Raw genomic sequence first — 19,190 nt, 5'->3', positions numbered from 1 at the left:
CAAAAATGAAAATTCATCCTCGAGTTGTTCCAAAACGGTATAAATTGCTTTGTTCTGATGAACACAGAGAAAGATATTAGGAAGAATGCTTGTAACCAAACCGTTCTTGGCCACCATTGACTACCATGGCGACTACCAGAGGAGTACACACCTCACAAATGAAAGTCTCTATTTAAACTCGTTTATATTTGTAAAATGATAGCAGACATCCTTTTGAGCAAATCCTTGCTCTGGGGGTTTAGGAAGATCTGGGTGGAAACACACATTTTTAGGTAGACAGTTATCAAGGCCCTCAGGGTTAAAGGTGGTCTCTCGCGAGGCAGAAAGCTCCAGCAGTTTCTTTGTGCCGTGTTAGTTCAAAATCATCGAATGATTAAGTGCCGAAAAAATGAAAGTGTTGAAAAGTAAAATCGCAAGATTTCAGCGCCTTGATTAAATTAGAGCCCACCACAGCGTGAAAAACAAGACTTCTCTGATCATCTCAACAAGTGCCATCAATATCAAGAAAAACATGCAACAGAATATGAAGGACGGTTAAGTTATCCCTCCTCCGCATGCGGATGCATTTTTTTGCGAGGGGAGGCAAAGTGAAACCTACACTGAAAAAATTGATTATGTGCCTTAGTAGATTTTATGAAAAGAAATGATTAAAATATACTTAATATAATTATGTGCCTGTTTTTAACAAAAGAAATGTGTTAAAATAACGTAAAAATCTTGGGAATAAAATCTACTAATTTTGGTTGTTTCGATTTTAATTATTTTGTTTGAGTAATTTTAATTGAACAAATTATTAAGTAAATCCAACTAAATTTTATTATGTTAAACCCATTTAAATTGGTCAAATTAAGTTTACTTATTTATTTTGTGTTGAGACTACATAAACATTTTTTGTAGATATAACTACTTTGGCAGTTGATCTGTAGTTCCCAGCATGCTTTGTATCTGACTGCATTCGGAGATTAATTTTCAAGATTAATTTTCATTTTAAGTATTTTTTAGTAAAAAGAAAGACTTGTTCGTGTTTTTTGTTGATTTATCTTTGACATTTAGGGGAGCTTTGGCATTTTTTTTTAAGTTTGGGTTTTTTAAGTTGTTACCATTGTTCAGAAGAGCGGTGCTTGTGCCTAGGCTGAGGGAGGCACACTATTAGTCCTGAAGTATGTTATTGAGCAGTAACTGTGCTAATACCAGTACAGAGACCACCAGTCTCTTCTTACTTGACCATCTATGTTGTAAAAAAATAGTACATTTAAATATGCAAGAAAGTGATTTTTTGTTCAGCGTAATTTTTTTTGTTTACTTTAAGTAACATTTACTTGATATTTTAACAAAAAAACTAAATGTATTTAATAAGTAGAATTTACTTTATTCTGGTTAGTAAGTTGTAATTGAATTGCAAATTTTACTTAAAAAAAATTCGTGCAAATTGTTACAAGGATTTTATTAAATAAATTCTACAAGTTATTTTTTTCAGTGTATGACAGCCTGGTGAGAGCTGAAGAAAGAGGAAAAAGCTGTAATAATACATGAAATCAGGATCAGAGAGGTATGACAGTGCATTAGTTCACAGAGCGGACATACCCATAAAACATAAGACTCTCTCTGAAAATAGAGTGCAAGGGTTTGGTCAAAGGTGGACACTGTACCCTGCCCTCTAAGACATAAGTGGGGGAGAGTTAGGATGTACTTTATCTGTTATTTACGGGATTTTTTTTACAGTGTAGTCCTGGCTTAAGCTAAACCTTGTCTGTGAAACTGGACCAATATGTTTTTTGTCATTTATGAATGAGGCCCCATTAATTAATTTCTTCACACCTTTCTATTATTGTGGTATAAAATATCTCTCATAAACCTGCCTTTTAAAACCACATAAAACCAAACCCTTGTCAATGGGCGTTTCTTAGTGTGTTCAAGCTGCCTTAAGCACCAGAGCACCTTTTGCCCTTACCAAAGCTCTGGCTATGCAATATTTACGGTGCACTTTTACGTAAAATATGAATATGGCGTAATGTGAGACCTACAATGAAACTTGTGAGTGAAAACATTTCCATGTGCCTCTTTAAACAGTGCTAAGAAAAACGTTTAACTGAGTATCCCAAATACGAGGCACTGCCAACGCTGTTATATCAGTCTAGTAAAGTGTTTACGCGCACTTGTACGTGGAGGAGGACATGTGGTAAGCAGCTGTCCATTTATGGTAATACAACCATCCGAGTGAACCTTTCAGAACGTATGACAGCCTATGTTTTGAAACATACATTGAAGAATACGTGTAGCAAGAATTCAGTGTCACATATTTCTGTGAAAACGGACTACCCGTGTGTCGTGTGTGAGCTATAGGCAGCACCTCAAGAGCAGAAAACGCACTACTGCTGGAGATGTCACTGTTCACTTGCTAATCACATCTGACAACATGAGCGACATGTGATGTGAACGTTCACTCGAAAATGCACCATCATTTGTAAAAACAACTTTACAAAACACTTGTTTACATTTTCTGCGCAAAGTTTTGACGAATTAGCCAGTTGAGGTGTGTTTGCATTGCAGCTTCCATGAGGGTCACTTTGAAGTTTATCTGTACATGTCGTTTACATATCAAGAGGAAGAGAACATTTCATGCAACAGCCTTGACGAGACTACAAAAAAGTCGACATTTTCTATACCTCAGTGAAAATGCGCTTCTTCCTGCACGAAAATAAATTATAACAGTAACATTTGTAGTAAAGCTATGGTTTACAAATGGTACTCTGTCAAAAAACATGGTTTAACAATAATAAAACCATTGTTATTTTTCCCAGCGCAAAACATCTCAAATACAGACACGCCAGAGCCATAAACGCGAGACACCCCGCTGCAAAAAATTGCAGAAACACATATCCATCAAATAAGTCACGACTGGAAGTTCGGATGGTGATTGTGAAATCGATCGTGTGTGTGAGAGAAAGATCCATAGCAGCAGACGCTCGTAAGAAACCGGGGTGGGCGGGAATGCGCTGAAGTCACACGATAAAAGGCTTTGCGCGTGAAAAACTTTATTCTTTCCGTCTGTTGTACACCGTGCGGTATGAAGCGTCTGCCTGGACCAACATTACGCAGATTTAGGTGACTTTCTTACCCTCCCGCATTTGGATTCTACTTTATGATGATTTTGGATATGCACCATCGGGATGAAGAGAACCCATTCCCTGCCCGCCGAAGTAAGATAAAATAGGGTTTCGCTCACATTGGAGTTACTCCTCTCGTTCCATATGAAGAAGCCAAACGTAAGTAAACGACTTTTGCGTTCACGCGAGGAATTCTGCTTGTGTTGTTTGCGTTGTGCGCTTGGTTGTGCGTTGCGTTTGGCAACGCGGTGCACCCTGCAGACAACAACCCGGGAAACTGTGAATTAATAGCATGTTTGTATATTAAAACGGTGTTTTAGTTGTGGTCTGAATAACATGAAATCATATTTAGATGTTTTGCATGCTTGGATTCACCCACTTAGAGATTTAAAATAAATACGCACGAACAAGCCCAAATGTGCGCACTTGATTTGCTGGTAATCATTTTAGACAGTCAAAGGAGGGGTGGATAAACCGCATAATTGTTTGTTGTCATTTTTAACTTAATACAGTCGATAAAGTATTAACAAAAGGCTTTGATCTTCCCGCAGGAGCAATTTCACAGTCGATATGACTTGTGGTGAGATATTGTTTTGGATCAAACATTCATCCGACATAATCCACGCGCTCATATAACAGAGGCTTTATTGACGCTGCAAGAAATATACCCGAGGTGTCCTCATGATATACGAGGGAAATCTTTTATGATAATGTTTAGGATATGAAGTCTTTGACTATATGATAAGATGAACATTGACCTTTGGACTTTGATGTGAAAATGACTGTAGCCTAGACGCACGGTGCGCAATGTGTTCGTTTCATTGACTGTGCTGGGAAATTGACTTAAAACGCAGTGCGTGCGTCAGTGAACGCATTTCTTGCCTTTCGTTTCTAAAGTCAATCAACTGAAATGTTGCGTTCGTCGTTTATATATATATTCCTATATTACACTGAGTTAACAATGAGTAAACTATATTAAACGGAGTTTAGAATGATTAATTGCTTGTACAATGCTTGTAATGCTCATTTAGCTTTTTATAAAGTTCATCACCGAGTCTTTTATCTGATGTTTTGAGGCTTATGCTACACATCAGAGCTCAAATCTTTGAGACACGAGACCCAATGTAGTATTCTCATGGTTCGACTTTGACTCCCTGACCTTAAGTATCATTTCAAACATATTGCTCTGTCTAATGCAGCCGGCAAAGAATGGGACACACCTACCTTTATATTCGAAATCTCATTCCCTTCTCGTCTGCATTAATGCTTGTAACCTTACACGGAGTTAATCATTTGCAAACATGCAAAAGGACGCTTTGTTTACTCTCATATGACAGCGTTTCGATTTCTGATTAGGAATGAGTCATTTGATTCGGTGGTTAATCTCTTAAAAGGAATTTAATGCATTTGGGAAGCTTTTTATTTGCTGGACTCTGGCTGCGTTTCATTGAACAGTTCTCTGCGGCCACCGTGACCGAGTCAAACCCAGTATGTGAAATAATAATTGACGTGAACGCGCGCATTTGCTGCCGTCAGATGCGTCTTGCGTCGGCCTCTGTGCCAAACCTAGGGTTAGTTATGTGAAACATCTACCATGAAAGCAAACACCTTCGACTGGATGCCAAGCCCACAGGCAGAAATACATTAGTGATAGCTTGCAATGTGACTATAAGGAAATGTGCTACACAAAAAAAACCTCTTCATGAGTAACACATCACAGAATTCTATCAGGTGTGTTTTAATGTGATAAAGGCATGCATGTCCAAATGATGGATGAAGTTCCTGCAAACCGAGTTTCCTCCAGAATGATTTTGTTGCAATAAGCTAAGAATTTTCCCTGATAACAAGAAATGTTAAGAAAGTGTATTGTGTATTTTAACACCTCAACTGTGCTACAGATTGCATAAGTTGCATATTGCTGACAGGTGTTGTGTAAACTAAAATTTGTTTGCTAACTTCCTGCCAATGTTAGTTAATATTTGCATTATTACAATATAAAAGACAGTAGTGATGTTTTCTGCAAACAAATAACAAAACCAGACTGATTCAGTCAAATTATTTTCAACGCATTATACGGGATAACACAAGTTTATTTATTCATTTATAAATATGGTATTCTTAAACATATGGGTAGTTGACAAATAAATGTGTCGAATGGTGTGAAAGAAATTATTTAGAAAAAAACGAACAATGAAGATAAGTCTGTCTCGTGCTATTTTATATTATAAATATAAATAATATAAAATAATATATTGTTAACAGTTTTTTTTCTAAATTTTTGCTGTCACACCATACAGTATGACACATGTACGGTATTTTTGTCAACTACATATGCATTCATAAATGTTCATATTTGTCTTTCCAATACTTTCCTTCTTACAAATTCATGATGTCATTCTTGGATGTTGGACCCAGTTGGTTTGGTTCTTACAATAAAAAAAAACATTTTAAATGCCTTAGTAAAAATACTTTAAAAAATGCGTTTTTGGTGTTGCATCTTTGAATGATGTGAAGAATTAGGTGAAACTAAGTTTTTGTTTTTGCTGTAAATGATTCTCTTCACCCAAAAATGAAAATTCTGTCATCATTTACTCACCTTAGAGTTGTTCCAAATCTGTATAAATGTCTTTGTTCTGATGAACACAGAGAAAGATATTTGGAAGAATGCTTATAACTAGACTACCATAGTAGGAAAAAATACAATGGTAGTCAAAAGTGCCCCAGAACTGTTTGCTGTTCTACATTCTTCAAAATATCTTCTTTTGTGTTCAACAGAACAAAAAAAAAAGATAAAGTAATTTTTCCTACTATGGGAGTCAATGGGGGGAAAGATCTGTTTGGTTCTATTCTTCCAAATATCTTTCTCTGTGTTCATTAGAACAAAGACATTTATACAGATTTGGAACAACTCGAAGGTGAGTAAATGATGACAGAATTGAAAGGTGACAAGAATTTTTGGGTGAAGTATCCCTTTAAGCATAACTATTACTTTACCCTTTCTTCCTGTTTGTGCTGTAGGCGTGACAGTGCATTAAGTTCACACCTGAGATTTATGATCTGCAAATCAGATAGCGATGTATAATATTATCAGCCATACACTCACTGTGCAATACAGTCATTATTTAGCATGAAAATGTGCAATACAGTCATTATTTTGCAGGAAAATATAGTCGGTGATAAGTTCAGCAAACCTTCTAAAATTTGTTTTATACAAACGTTTTCCACTGCTCATTTGGGCCATATTCCTTTTGTTCTCCCTTGCTACTGGCTTTTATACACAGATTGAGCCTAGTCCAAATACTACAAGATTCTCAATAGAGAATAACCATAAACAATAAAAGGTGAAACTTCATCTGTGTTTGGAAACAGCTTAATTGTGTAATGGACTCTCTAAAGTGCATTGAACCCACGGATAGACAAAATCACAGCACCGGCAAATAAATCATTTGCTTTTATTGGAGACCTGTGTGAAATGAATATGTCAAACGCATTTGACAATGCAAGTTTTAACGAACATATGATCCTAACTGCTATCGTATTGGTTCTGCATTGTGTTTTCCATGGCTCTGTTTTTCCTTTACCCGAAGCAGCGTTCAAGGTGGTCGGTCAGGCCGGATACATTTGGGTTTGGAAATGAGTCGCCCATCGTTTATTAGGTTTTTTTATGTTCTAAATGATTTTCACATCTCTTAAGACTTTTGGGAGGGTTCCACTTGCATAACAATTTACTTTTCTTGGTTACCTCTTGAAATGAGGGCCTCCCACCAAGACGTGAGGTATTATTATTTTTGCACCCACCCAGTCATAAAGTCTCTTCAAAATTAGCTATCAGGTAGCCAGATCGCATTTCATTGGACTCTGGTGGCCTGTTGCCCTTTATTTAAACACTCATCAGGGGATGTCGGCGCGTAATTGATGTTGCCTTTCGGATGTGACCTCAACAAAAGCTGTGCCTTTTCCTTTTTTTCGCTCTTTTATGGTTTGCCTTGGTGTCGAAACATCTTGAGTTGTTTAGCTGCGCACAACGGTACAATTGCGCTTCCTACGTTTTAGCAAAGCCGTGAGGAAATATCCTAGTTACCGCCACGCAAATGTAAAGTCACGGCTGATAAGAAAGGCTCGCTTGACTGGCAACAAGAGAAAGTGTAAATACTCTCGGAGACATGTGATACCGTCTTCTATAGTGTTTATTCGGTTAGCGGGGGGTTTTAAAGTGCACCTGAGCAGTCTTGAGTGCAATTTGCCGATACAAATTCGATTTGAGCGTTTTTTGAGTGGATGCTGGTCACTGGCCATATAACGGAGACTGAAACGATTACGCCAGTTTTCCGGCCACTGATGTTTGTCCTCTCCGTGCTCTGGACTGCATAAGTAGGTCACATGGATGCCTTCCGACAACAGATAGTTTTCAGAATCAAAACTAAAAGATTCCAGAAATCCTGTTTATCAAGCTTGTTGAGGATCTTTGTGCTTTGAGCCTCAAACATTGTGTGTCACACGCGGGTTTGCAGTTGTAGTTGATGTGTTAGCCCGATGTTTCCTGTGGAGTTTATCCAAGTGATGACTGTGAAACCCTTCTTATGGAAGATGGTGAATAGGACATTCGATTTTTTTTCACTGGCCTATGTCCTCGCTAATAAGATTAGGCTGTCAATGGAACGTTGTTTGAAATGAGCATGTCGCTCTGTGCTTGCAAAGTTAATAAACCCTGGCGATCAAAGTGTCTGCTAAGCATGACTCTGGCATTCATGGTCGCCAGTGGTCGTTTTTTTTCTAGGCATAATGAAATAACCCATCTGCCTCTCATCTCCTTCGGATGGGTAACTGAAAGAGACCTCTCTCATTGATGTGTTGTTTCAAGGTAACTATTCCAGCTCGACCATTTTGAAAAATTATTTGGGGCTTGCCATAACAATTAGTTGGCTATTCGGTCTTAAGAAAACTTGTTTTGGTTTCACCTGACTTCGGCTTGACATGTTACTCAGGGGCGTTTAGGTAAAACGCGTTCTTGCATTACTAAACAGCTGGAACAAACACATAAGAATGGAAGAGAATGCTGAGGTCTCCAGACGAGTTTTTAAAGGTTAAAATGTAATATTGACCTGACACGCTGTCTGCCTGCTAACAGAATTTAAAGACCTTCGAAGAAGGGGTTTACGAAATGCCTGACGGCTAAAGCAGATTGTGGATTTGATTCTTAGAAATCATATATACTGATTAACGTCCAAAAAAAGCATCTGCCAAATGCATACATTTAAATGTAACGGTATCACGCCTCTAGAAAAGCTCTAGATAAACTATTCAACCTTATTAATCGAAAAGTCAGTTGGTAGACATCCCAAATCTACAGTATACTATGTCTATAAGTTAAAACTATGTCTATATAGAAGAACTTCCTGTTTCGGGTTTTTAACATTGCACAAATGCTTAAACAGAATTCAACCAACAGAACATTTATAACCGAATCCAAATGTTAAACAAATATCTTTAAGATTGAATAATATAAATCCGATTTTAAAAAATGAAACCCGAAGTGCTGCTGGACCAGTGTTTACATTTTGCAAAGTGGTCTATAGATATTGGTACTACTGTACAGTGTACATACATGTATGCATTGTGAATGTATTTGAAAACTTTTTCCTTTCTGCTGCCTAAACCCCTGTAGAGTTTCTGCGATCGCATATAACCGAGGGATTTATCAAAAGGGGTCTATATTTCACGTCGACGTGATACTCGCTGTGATTATACAAGCAATCGTGTGAGGTTTTTAAAAGCTGCCATATAGCCTGCTCCACCGACAGGTAATTCTCTTAGCGAGACGTATAGATTCCACAGTGGAAGGTCAATCGGGTGCACAGTGTGCACGTGACTTTCTTTAACCTTTATGTTACAAGTAAAAGTGATGAATGCGAGAACCTATTTTGGAACACTTCCATCCACATTCCTCAAAACGGGGGACAGTCAGATGGGACGTGGGGTTTGAGGTGGTCGTTCGAGACGCAACGTGCTCTTCATTGGATCCTGTCAGCGCTCGGGTTTAAAAACGCACCCTTGATTTACGGCAGTCAGGGCTCGGACGGTCAAGTGGTCAAATAGGAGACAGACAGACGTTTGTTGTTGCCTCCAAAAGCGCTCCCTCTCGCGTTCCAGCACTTGTTGTAGACTCAGGTTTGTTGTTGATTAGAAAAGCACTTGAAAGTCTCTGAGGAGTCAAATAATGTATAAATAACAAATAAAACATCTGGGTTAGTTTCAGTGACCAAGTTTCAAAAAATTCTCATCTGGGTCAATTATGGTCTTAAGATTTATGACCATGTGAGAATTCATTACAGCCTCCAGTAAAACTGTCTGATGGACTAGCTACGGCTCAACTGCTTGTTTGAGCGAATACTAAATTCCAGATGCTCTGATGTGTAGCAGCAGCTCTTTGTTTGCTATTGATGCAATCCATAAATTCAAAGCACAAACTTTAAGTATTTTCATATGACCGATCTCAGTTATGGTCTGATGCAAATAAGCATGCACTATTGAACCAGGAAGACCTTTTCTTTTGTCTGAAAAGAAGGAGATGCGTGTTACATTTTCATGGAAACTCGGGGTGCTTTGACGTGACTTGGATCGCTTGCAGGCGTTCAGATTACATTGTTCTCGAGCCCTGTGCTTTCCTCAAACAACATTAAGAAACTCGTAACTAGATTTCTTTTGAAAAAATTTTTTTGCTTCCTCATGGTTTTAGCTAGAATCTTGTTTTATGTAAAGAGCTAAACCCCCCAGTGCATGTTTTGCTGGTTTGTCTACCTCTATTTTTTTCTAACATAACTCAATCCTTAATAGATTTTTGGAAATATCCACTTCTGCACGTCATACATTTAAAGGTCCAATGTGTAGTTTTTGGGAGGATCTATTGACAGAAATGCAATATAATATATGTAACTATGTCTTCAGAGGTGTATAAAGACCTTACAAAATGAAGCGTTATGCTTTTAATACCTTAGAATGAACTCTTTCTATCTATATACACCGCGGGTCCCCTTACATGGAATTCACCATGTTGTTTCTACAGTAGCCCTAAACGGACAAACTACTCTACAGAGTACGTTTCGTAAATACGTTATCTCCTTCGCCAAAGAAGCGACATCTTAGTGCTGTGTCAGCCACCATAGTGCCTCGAAAGGTAGGGGGGAGTGAGCCATTGGTTGCAATTCGCAACCTCACCACTAGATGCAGCTAAATTTCATACACTGGACCTTAAAAAAGCATCAGTTTTATATTCGTGTAGTTTGATTCTCAAAGCATCTCACATCTGACCAGCCGCTCCTCTCCTTCCCCTCTGCTCTGCTGTCTTACATCAACTCCCCAAACTCTCCATCGCCCGTTTCTCCTGACAAAGCTCGTGTATTGTTTTGCGAGGGATAACCCTTGTAATCAGGGTTAAAAGGAAATCTGCCTTGTGTTACGCAACAAGCTCAGGGAAGAGTGGCGCAAAAGCCATAAACTCTAAGCCAGCACCGTTGATTTACAGAAGACAAAAAAAAAGCATTTATTTGTATCGAAATAGACCCATTTATTCTCAAAATAGCGTAAACCTGTTTCTCTTTGGCCACACTTCACTCAAACAGTGGGATTATAAATTATAATAAGGAGCCGGGATACAAAACCGTTTGGATGGCCTGATCCAGATCTGCCTTCTTAAAGATTTCAGATACATGATTGATATATAATAATACATGCTTTTTGTTTTGCAGATTTGGATATGCACCTGTGTCCATTTATTGCTGTACATGACAGTCGCTGCCTATTCCAGTGAAATAGGGAATCCCATTACAGATGACATCAAAAAGATTTCTTTGTTGGTAAGAAGCTTGCATGCGATTTTTCCAATTTGGTTATTAAGATTTTTTGTGAGATACAACAAAAGTGATTTATTAATGGTCTAAGGAGAAGAGCTGATATTTATTTTGTGAGGTGGAAAGAAGATTTACAGTACAATAATATAGTCATTTATGTACAGTATATTATAATGTATTTGGCAGGTTTTTTGTGATTATTACCTTCATCTGCACTATTTACTGTAGCACTTTGATCATTGTTTTAATGATATTCATTGTTTTTCTTACAAACTATGTTGCCAAGTAATGCAGTACGTGCTGCTTGTAGACTGACATTCAGTAATTAAAATGTAAAACTTTTGGGCCAAATAAGTAACACATGTTTGCGGCTTCCATAACTTTACATAAAACAAAACCTAATTAGTTTCATTTCTTGTTTACATTGTGGTTGCTCATGAGAAGCATTTCATTTTTCTGACTTCATCGTTGATCAAATGTTCATATGCAGTATAGCCTGCTTTTAATGATTAAATGTTGCCAGGTGGAATTGGTGTTGTATGATTTTTTTTCTCTCTTGATAGAAACAGAATATTCCAAAGGACTACAAGATTACAATAAGTTATATACCTAAAGAAGTGGTGAGTTTTTATATTGTCATCATGAAACTATTTACAGCAGTAAAAATATGATTTAATATTATTTATTAAATAACGTTGTTGGTTTTTTTTAAGAGTGGCATGTGCTGGGTGAAGCTCAATGTATTTCACTTGGAGATGAGCTTAAAAGGCTTGGCGCAGAAGTTTGGGAACATATCTTCCAATAAAGATAATATAGGAACTTTTGTCCAAATCTTGCAAGAGATGCGATATCACATGGGAAGAAGCTTGGTGAGTTCCCTCAAGTTATATGCGATTTTTATGCGGTCTGACACAAAACCGGCTGTTTTGTAAAGGTGACAAAACATATGGCAATAATTTGGGCCTGTTTTAGTCACATTGCAGCTTTTTCCATTGTTTAATAGTTTCTTATCCTTCTTGGGAATAAAACCATCCGGCTCTCTGTGTACACTATTGGATTATTCAATTCCCAGATTTATTTCTTTTGTTAAGCCTTGTAAAAAAACACTTCAAACGCTTCAATACAAATTGCTTTGTGTTGTTTTTATTGCTTTTCCGCACTACCAGGAGGATTCAATGATAGAATTCGAGTGTCACTACATAGAAGAAATGTGGTTCACAGCGAAGTACTTTGAATTTGTGGAGGACTTTTTCAACACCGCCAATTCGTCTAGAGAAGCGGAGGACTGCGAGCCACTGCCGTGTCCCACATCTACAAAAACAACAATAACATCAACCACAACAGCGTCGCCGGGGTCACGGCAGCATAGCACAAATGGTGAGACGTATGTCATAACCAGATTTTGTTCAAGGGCTCGATCCACACACTAGAGTTTTCCTTGTTTTATGAAGCTATTGTGAAACCGCAGAATGTCGTTTGTGGAAGGACACCCATTTGCAACTGATGTTTTAGATGTTAACACCCTCTTTTAAATCATATCTCATGTGGCAGCTTTGGTTGCAATTTTGTGCCCATTGTGTGTGCGTCTGTGGGTGGATGTGTGTGTGTGTTTGCGAGTTCCACGCCTTTTCAAACGAGGCCGCCGGACTAAACAAGAGGAGCAACATGTTTTTGTCAGTGCTATTATGACAAAGTCTCAGTCGAGTTTCAAAACCCAGAGATGCTCCCTAGAGTGCCGAATCAAAGTCACCATGTTGATTACAGAGCAATCTTCCCATCTTCCCATGCACAAGCTCTTTCTTTCTGAAAGCGGACAGATCGCTTCTTTCATGGGATGGAAAGAAAAGGAGATTGTGTCCGACTTTTTAAGCGTCTAACAATGAACGGATCCATCTGAGACTTTTAATGCTTCTCTGTTTCTGCCTTTTTCTAGAAAAACATAACGGTTCACCAGATGGCATGGAGAAAGGTGAGATTTGGCATATCTGTCCTATAAATTATTGCATGCATTTAAAGAGACACTTCGGTAACACTTTACAATGAGGTGCTATTATTTATCATTATTAAATGCATTAGCTAACATTAAATAACAATGAACAGTATAGTTTTTTAGCATTTATTAATCCTTGTTAATGTTAGTTCATGTCAATACAGTTATTCATGTTAATTCATGATGCATTAACTAATGTTAACAGTGACAACGTTTGATTTTAAACATGTATTAGTAAATGCTGAAATTAACATGAATTAATATTAATAAATGCTGTATTAGTGTTGTTCATTGTTAGTTCATTTTAGCTAATGCATTAACTAATTGTTAATAAATATCACCTTATTGTAAAGTGTTACCGACACTTCACTTGAAAATGGAAATCTGTCATCATTTTCTCAACCTCAAGTTGTTTCAAACCTACAGAAATTTCGTTGTTCCACTGAACACAAAAAAAGATATTTGGAAGAATGTCTGTAATGAAACAGTTCTGGGGCACTATTGAGTACTATAGTAGGAAAAAAAATCTACTATGGTAGTCAATGGTGCCCCAGAGCTGTGTTGTTTAACACATTCTTTAAAATATCTTGTGTTCAACAGAACAAAGAAATGTATAACCGCCTCAGTCTCCATTCACTTTTATAGTATGGGAAACGGTTGTGTGAACATTCTTCAGATTCTTTTTCTGTTTGACGGAAGAAGGAAAGTCATATACAGTAGTTGAGAAACAATGAGGAAATTAGGTGAACTATCGCTCTGATTATTATTTGGCAGATACTATTCTGTTATGCAGGTCATGCTGGACGTTTAAGTGCTTGACAGATGTACTAAGATCAGATAGTTATCTCTGTGCTTATCTTGTAAAACGAATGAAAGTTTGCTGATCATTGTCTCATTTTTGCACAGGAGTGTTTCTTCCGAAAGTCGTGGAGTGCAGCCTCATGTCACTCCTCGCCATCCCCTTCATCGCAGTGCTGTTTTTGTTGGTCTGGAAGGTACCTCAGTCTTTTTTATTTAGGGTTGAAAAACGAAAGCTTTAGAATTTGGTTTGCTTAACTGTTTTTTTCCTATTGTCTTGCAGATTAAATCTAGAAGAAATGCCTCTCAAACCGAACGGAGTGCAGAAGAAGGCCCCGCCCTTTTCTCTGGGGAGGAAGCCCATATACCCCCATTAGATGTGGAGATATCGGAAAAGTAAAGTTTAAGCACAGTAAACCTTCCTCATAGCATGCAATGTTTTTGTTAAGCACTTTTTAAAGATTTGCAACTTGGAGTGGTGCCTAAAAGTGTTCAGAAATGTAAAAAATCTGCTACGCCCTTTCTTAAACATAACAATCACTTATCGTACACATTTCGGCATTTGCTTTTAAGTCACTGATTGATTTTTTAGCGGATGAGGTCATTTTTGCCACAAACAGATTACTTTGCAAAAATGAACAAGAGGTGAAGTTTGTCATTAACTGTGGATATGCTCTATTAACCGTAAAATTGTTCATTTAAATCTTTACTATTTTAATTATTTATTACCTAAATGATCTATTAAATACCTGGTTTGTTATAAATTTAGTTTTTTGATAAAGTAAAAATTTCTACATTATTAAAGGTGTACACCCAAAAATGAAAATTTTTCATGAATTACTCAACCTCAAGCTGTTCCAAACCTGTATAAATTTCTTTGTTCTGTTGAACACAAAGAACGATATTTAGAAGAATGTTAGCAACTGAGATTTCGGGGGGGCAATTTACTACCATTAAAATGGTTGTCAAAGGTGCCCCAGAACTGTTTGTTTTCCTAAACACTTCAAAATATCTTCTTTTGTGTTAAACAGAACTAAAAGAATATGCAATCATTTTTTACTATGGTACACTCTTAAAAAACTTCTTTAATGCCATTGAAGAACCTTTTGGTTCCATAAAGAACCTTTAACATCTGTTTCAAAAAAGGTTCTTCAGATTATAAAAAAGTAAGAAAGAGATGGTTCTTTAAAGAACCTTTGACTGAATGGTTCTTCTGTGGCATCGCTGTGAAGAACCTTTTAAGCACCTTTATTTTTAAGAGTGTAGTCAATGGTGCCCCAGAAATCTTAGTTGCTAACATTCTTCCAAAAATCTTTCTTTGTGTTCAACCAAACAAAGAACTTTATACAGGTTTGACAGAATTTTCCCTTTAAGTCTCCAAATACATTTTGGGACCCTTGTACTTTTTGTCCGATTCAGTGCAAAGATTAACACTAGCTTCCAGTTTTGTTTTCCAGAAACAGATTAAATATGATCAGGGCTGTGTAAATCCAGCTCCCAGCTACTCAACGCAGGTAAATAATGTTCATAAACACACATTAGTATAATCTGCTTTTACACAAGCTCTATTACAAGCTTCAGTTATGTTTCTTACGAACAAAAACGCTTTTTCAGTCGCTTTCTCAGACCACACCATGGACCGAACTCATCGATCAGCACTTCCGAAAGCTTCTCACATCTTCTCCTGTGAAGGACACATACTGGCCTCCAACTCCAGAACTGCTCTTTGAGTCTTCAACAACCACTGCTGAACCCTTTGGGGTGGATACAGTCGCTCCTTCTGAGAACTCCTGAGAATTGCTCTTCGTGCTCTTTAACGCTTCCTTCTCTATGAGACTGCAGGGAGACTGTGCAGGAGGAACCTGATGAAAATCAGGACGGCGTCGGATTCACGCCAAGAAACTCACCGCAGTTCAGAAGGAGAACATCCGTCAGTTGCTTAAGAAGACATGGCTGTCATAATGGAGTTACAGCAGGATTGACTACCTCCAGCTGCACTGGTCCATCTTCTACCCTCTTTCTTTAGCCCATTGTTCTCTTTTCTCCTTTGCTCTGGGCGTCCAGATAGAGGCCCTTCAAGTTTTTGGAGCGTTTGAATCAGTAAAGTCATATTTAGAGTTTATCATCTGATTTGTGAATTGTTTTAATTTTCGCTATAAACTGGTGGTGTGGACTTAATTTATTTATTTTGCGAATATGACATGGCTCCTGCATGGCGTCAGATGATTCTTGAGACGACACAAAGTCTCAAGCTTACGACATATTACGCAATCCTTATTGCTTGTGTACTTCAACAATAAACACTCATATATGTACTTATAGCTCCTCATTTGATAGAAGCCATTATTTGATCTGTTTTTAATGCTATATATCAGATATTAAAGATTTTTTCTTCATCTGCTCCAAGTACGGCAGTGATAAACAGTTTTGCGTTACATGATGGCTTTTTTATATATAACGTCTGTTTCAGTGTTCTTGAAGTCATTTAGTATAAAAACCTCTGGTGGCTGCTAATTTTATAGATTCAGCTTTTATCGATGGTTATTGAGTTTTATAACTCGGAGATTTTTTATTTAAAAGACATTTTTTTCTGAAATTCTAAGAACTTTAATTCGCAAGAGCAAAATATATGATAGCTAATACATCGACATAACTATGCACAAACATAGATGGTTTTATATCAACTAACAAACAAATGTAAACATCAAAATAAGCTGAAGTAGTATTATGTCAAACACAGCGACTTTTTTAAAACGGTACACAGAAAATTGTAGTTTTACACCACATAAACACAATTTGAATAGAAAAATTTGGATTGTGTCAAACCAATTTTTGCATTGCAGGCACCTGAAATGGCATTTTGACAAATAAAAAAAACGTGCATGTACGCTTGTGCTCCGTATTTTGTGCCTTTCATTGCATGGCTCCTGTAAAGATTCTCTTGGATGACCAGCCATATATTTATTATGGAAAATAATATTACGATGATATTGCACTAGTTTCATTCAAATTTGCAAAAGTCTTGGACATTTCAGATGATTTTCAACATGAACCCGTTACAGCTTTGGCCTCCCACTACGAATCAAATTATGCATGTCGGCATCTCGATGTCGCACATCGCTAACCTGTACATAATGATTTATTATAGTGACAATTCATATAGACAAGTGCTGATGAATCAAAGACGATTCTCAGCAGAAATCATATTCTTATTTTGTACCCTGCCTAGTCCAACTGGTTATAATGATCTATATACTATTCTGTATCATTGGGAATAACCTTTTGCCTGCCTCAGTGATTTTCATTTTCTTACCCAAATCATTTTTCACCACAGTCTTTTGTAATGTGAAGTTTGGTGAATAATCTCTTATTATTCTGGTTAAGGTGGATGTTTACAGAAACTTGTGTTAACTGGCAGCGATCTTTTATTGTAGTGGTCGACGCTTTCATTAAGTCCATTCAGCCGTTCTCGATGAAGCATGTCAAATAAAAGTATTTGCTTTTTGAACCATGGATTCGCTTTAGACCTTCTCAGCATAGCTCAGGCGATGTTACAACGTGTGAAAAGTAACAGACCTTGTGTTGTGTGTCATTTATAATCTACAGTTTGGTAAACCTGAGAAGCTCCTGTAGAGGACTGCGTGGGTGAAGCATCTTTTGGTTCTAGAAAACAAAAGTCTTAAGGTTGCGTGTATAGTCAATAAATAGCAGTAAACCGATAAACTACACACTACGAATTGTCAGAAGTTTGAAGTGGAACATTCCTACATGTTGTGTGAAAAAACAGGCTGAAGCTGTGAAAAAGGCACATATGGCATTCCCTAGAACGCAAACCATTCCTACAACTGCCCTGTGTTGTTGGCGAACTGTTGGAAAGCACCGTTCTCTTCCCCAGATTGGATTTTTTTGGTTTGTGACATTGAGGGACGTACAAGAGAACTGAACCAGGAAATTACAAACTTGGCACATCCCAACTGCTGTAATTGAATCCTGCATCATGTTTGTACGACTGCAGAACACATCAAGTCACGAAGTCAGTCAGGGTGCCAAACGTAAACAAGGAATTGTGGCCCAGTCGTTGTCTGGGTGACAATCTACTGTATTCTGTATTTTATATGAATATATGCAAATCTATGTATGAGATGTGAATAAAGTTACATTTATCCACCACTGCTAAGGCTTGGTTGGGTTTGTCATTAAAGCTAATAAAATCGTATTAATGACAATTGGTTGTTAGGATGTTTTTTACTTCCTGTTTCGACTTTTAAATATAATAATAGCTGTGTGTGAAATTGTCCGGTGTCCTTAGATCTCAGTTTACGGAGAAACAATTCTATTGTGAATAATTGTGACCAATCCGGTTCTGGATTTAAAACAAAATTTTCCTGTTAAATGCAACATTGCATTTGCAATGAAGCGACTGTCATCCACTTTCAACAAAACCTGTTGCAAATGAATCATTCCAAAGAAAATCAGTTATAAAACTGGGATCGTATTTTGCTTTTGTTATTACATTCAATAGCATTTTACAATTCTGGCCTCATATAAATGTCAAGAACGTTCCATTTTGTATGACAATGCCTGATGGGAAAATATATCAACAAAGCATTTTCAAAACTGCAGTTGATCTCAATGTTTTTCACTGAATAGTTCAACCAAAAATAAAACAAAATTCTGTCTCTTACTTTTCACATGTATTTGTTGTGTATGTGTGTGTATGTGTTCTTAAAAGGACAAAGATATACAGGTTATTTGACTAGTTTTCACGTCCTCTGAAGCCACAAACATTTTTGTCTGTGGAACAGACCAACATGTTAGTCATTATTGGCTTAAAATGTTCCTCTCAAATATAATTTGTGCTTGGATTTAATTATCATCCAGCTGTATCACAATCAGTCACAAGACCCGCACGAGAAATGAGATTTGAGAGGGAAGAATATCACTAAATGCTTGCGTATTCCAAAGAAGAAAACAGTTTGTTTGAGTAGACTACAAGACGACAGAATTTAAATTTCTGCGTGACCACAAATCTGTCAAAAAGATGCTAAAGATGACTTGTCAGGTAGGCCTACTTGTTAGGGGCCATCATAAAAGCTGGACCAAACAAGGACGTCGAGGTTGTTAACATGGTTTTACCAATGGTTTTACCATTTTGCATTTGCAAAATACAAAAACTCAATCCCTCTTTAATGCCCAATTTGATAACATTTCACTAGAAACCTAAGAGTAGCCGCTTCTAACTCTCACATCTGTTCTCCAGAAGTTTAAAGATTTTGATTCACAAGCACAAAAGCAGATGCAAGATATCTCTAGTATAATGTCCCTTCTTGAATAATATTGAATCTAGTTTTTGAATTTCTGCACGTTGAGGATATATTGACAGTCGACATCGCCTCTCCCGTGTGTGGGCCGTCTCCCGCTGTGTAAATATGTGAGCTATGTTTCAGC

General features: G+C 37.3%; 1 protein-coding gene across 1 annotated transcript; it reads left to right on the top strand.

The window, feature by feature from the left end:
- The first annotated feature begins 2,966 nt into the window (after positions 1-2,966).
- Positions 2,967-18,425, top strand: kitlga (kit ligand a). Its single transcript, XM_057329439.1, has 10 exons — positions 2,967-3,266; positions 10,853-10,960; positions 11,518-11,574; positions 11,668-11,823; positions 12,121-12,331; positions 12,888-12,923; positions 13,851-13,939; positions 14,026-14,138; positions 15,200-15,256; positions 15,357-18,425. Exons 1-9 carry the CDS (start codon positions 3,252-3,254, stop codon positions 15,228-15,230), a joined length of 816 nt encoding a protein of 271 aa, XP_057185422.1. The 5' UTR covers positions 2,967-3,251; the 3' UTR covers positions 15,231-15,256; positions 15,357-18,425.
- Positions 18,426-19,190: the final 765 nt, after the last annotated feature.

The sequence above is a fragment of the Triplophysa rosa genome, linkage group LG3 (genome assembly GCF_024868665.1).
Source record: "Triplophysa rosa linkage group LG3, Trosa_1v2, whole genome shotgun sequence".
In the NCBI taxonomy this organism is placed as follows: domain Eukaryota; kingdom Metazoa; phylum Chordata; class Actinopteri; order Cypriniformes; family Nemacheilidae; genus Triplophysa; species Triplophysa rosa.
The sequence above is the reverse complement of the archived record's forward strand: the minus strand, read 5'-3'. Positions and strand labels throughout refer to the sequence as shown.

Coding starts and splice junctions, on each gene's coding strand:
- kitlga (XM_057329439.1), top strand. Junction 11,575..11,667: donor GTTATATACCTAAAGAAGTG/GTGAGTTTTTAT, acceptor GTTTTTTTTAAG/AGTGGCATGTGCTGGGTGAA. Junction 14,139..15,199: donor GATGTGGAGATATCGGAAAA/GTAAAGTTTAAG, acceptor TTTGTTTTCCAG/AAACAGATTAAATATGATCA.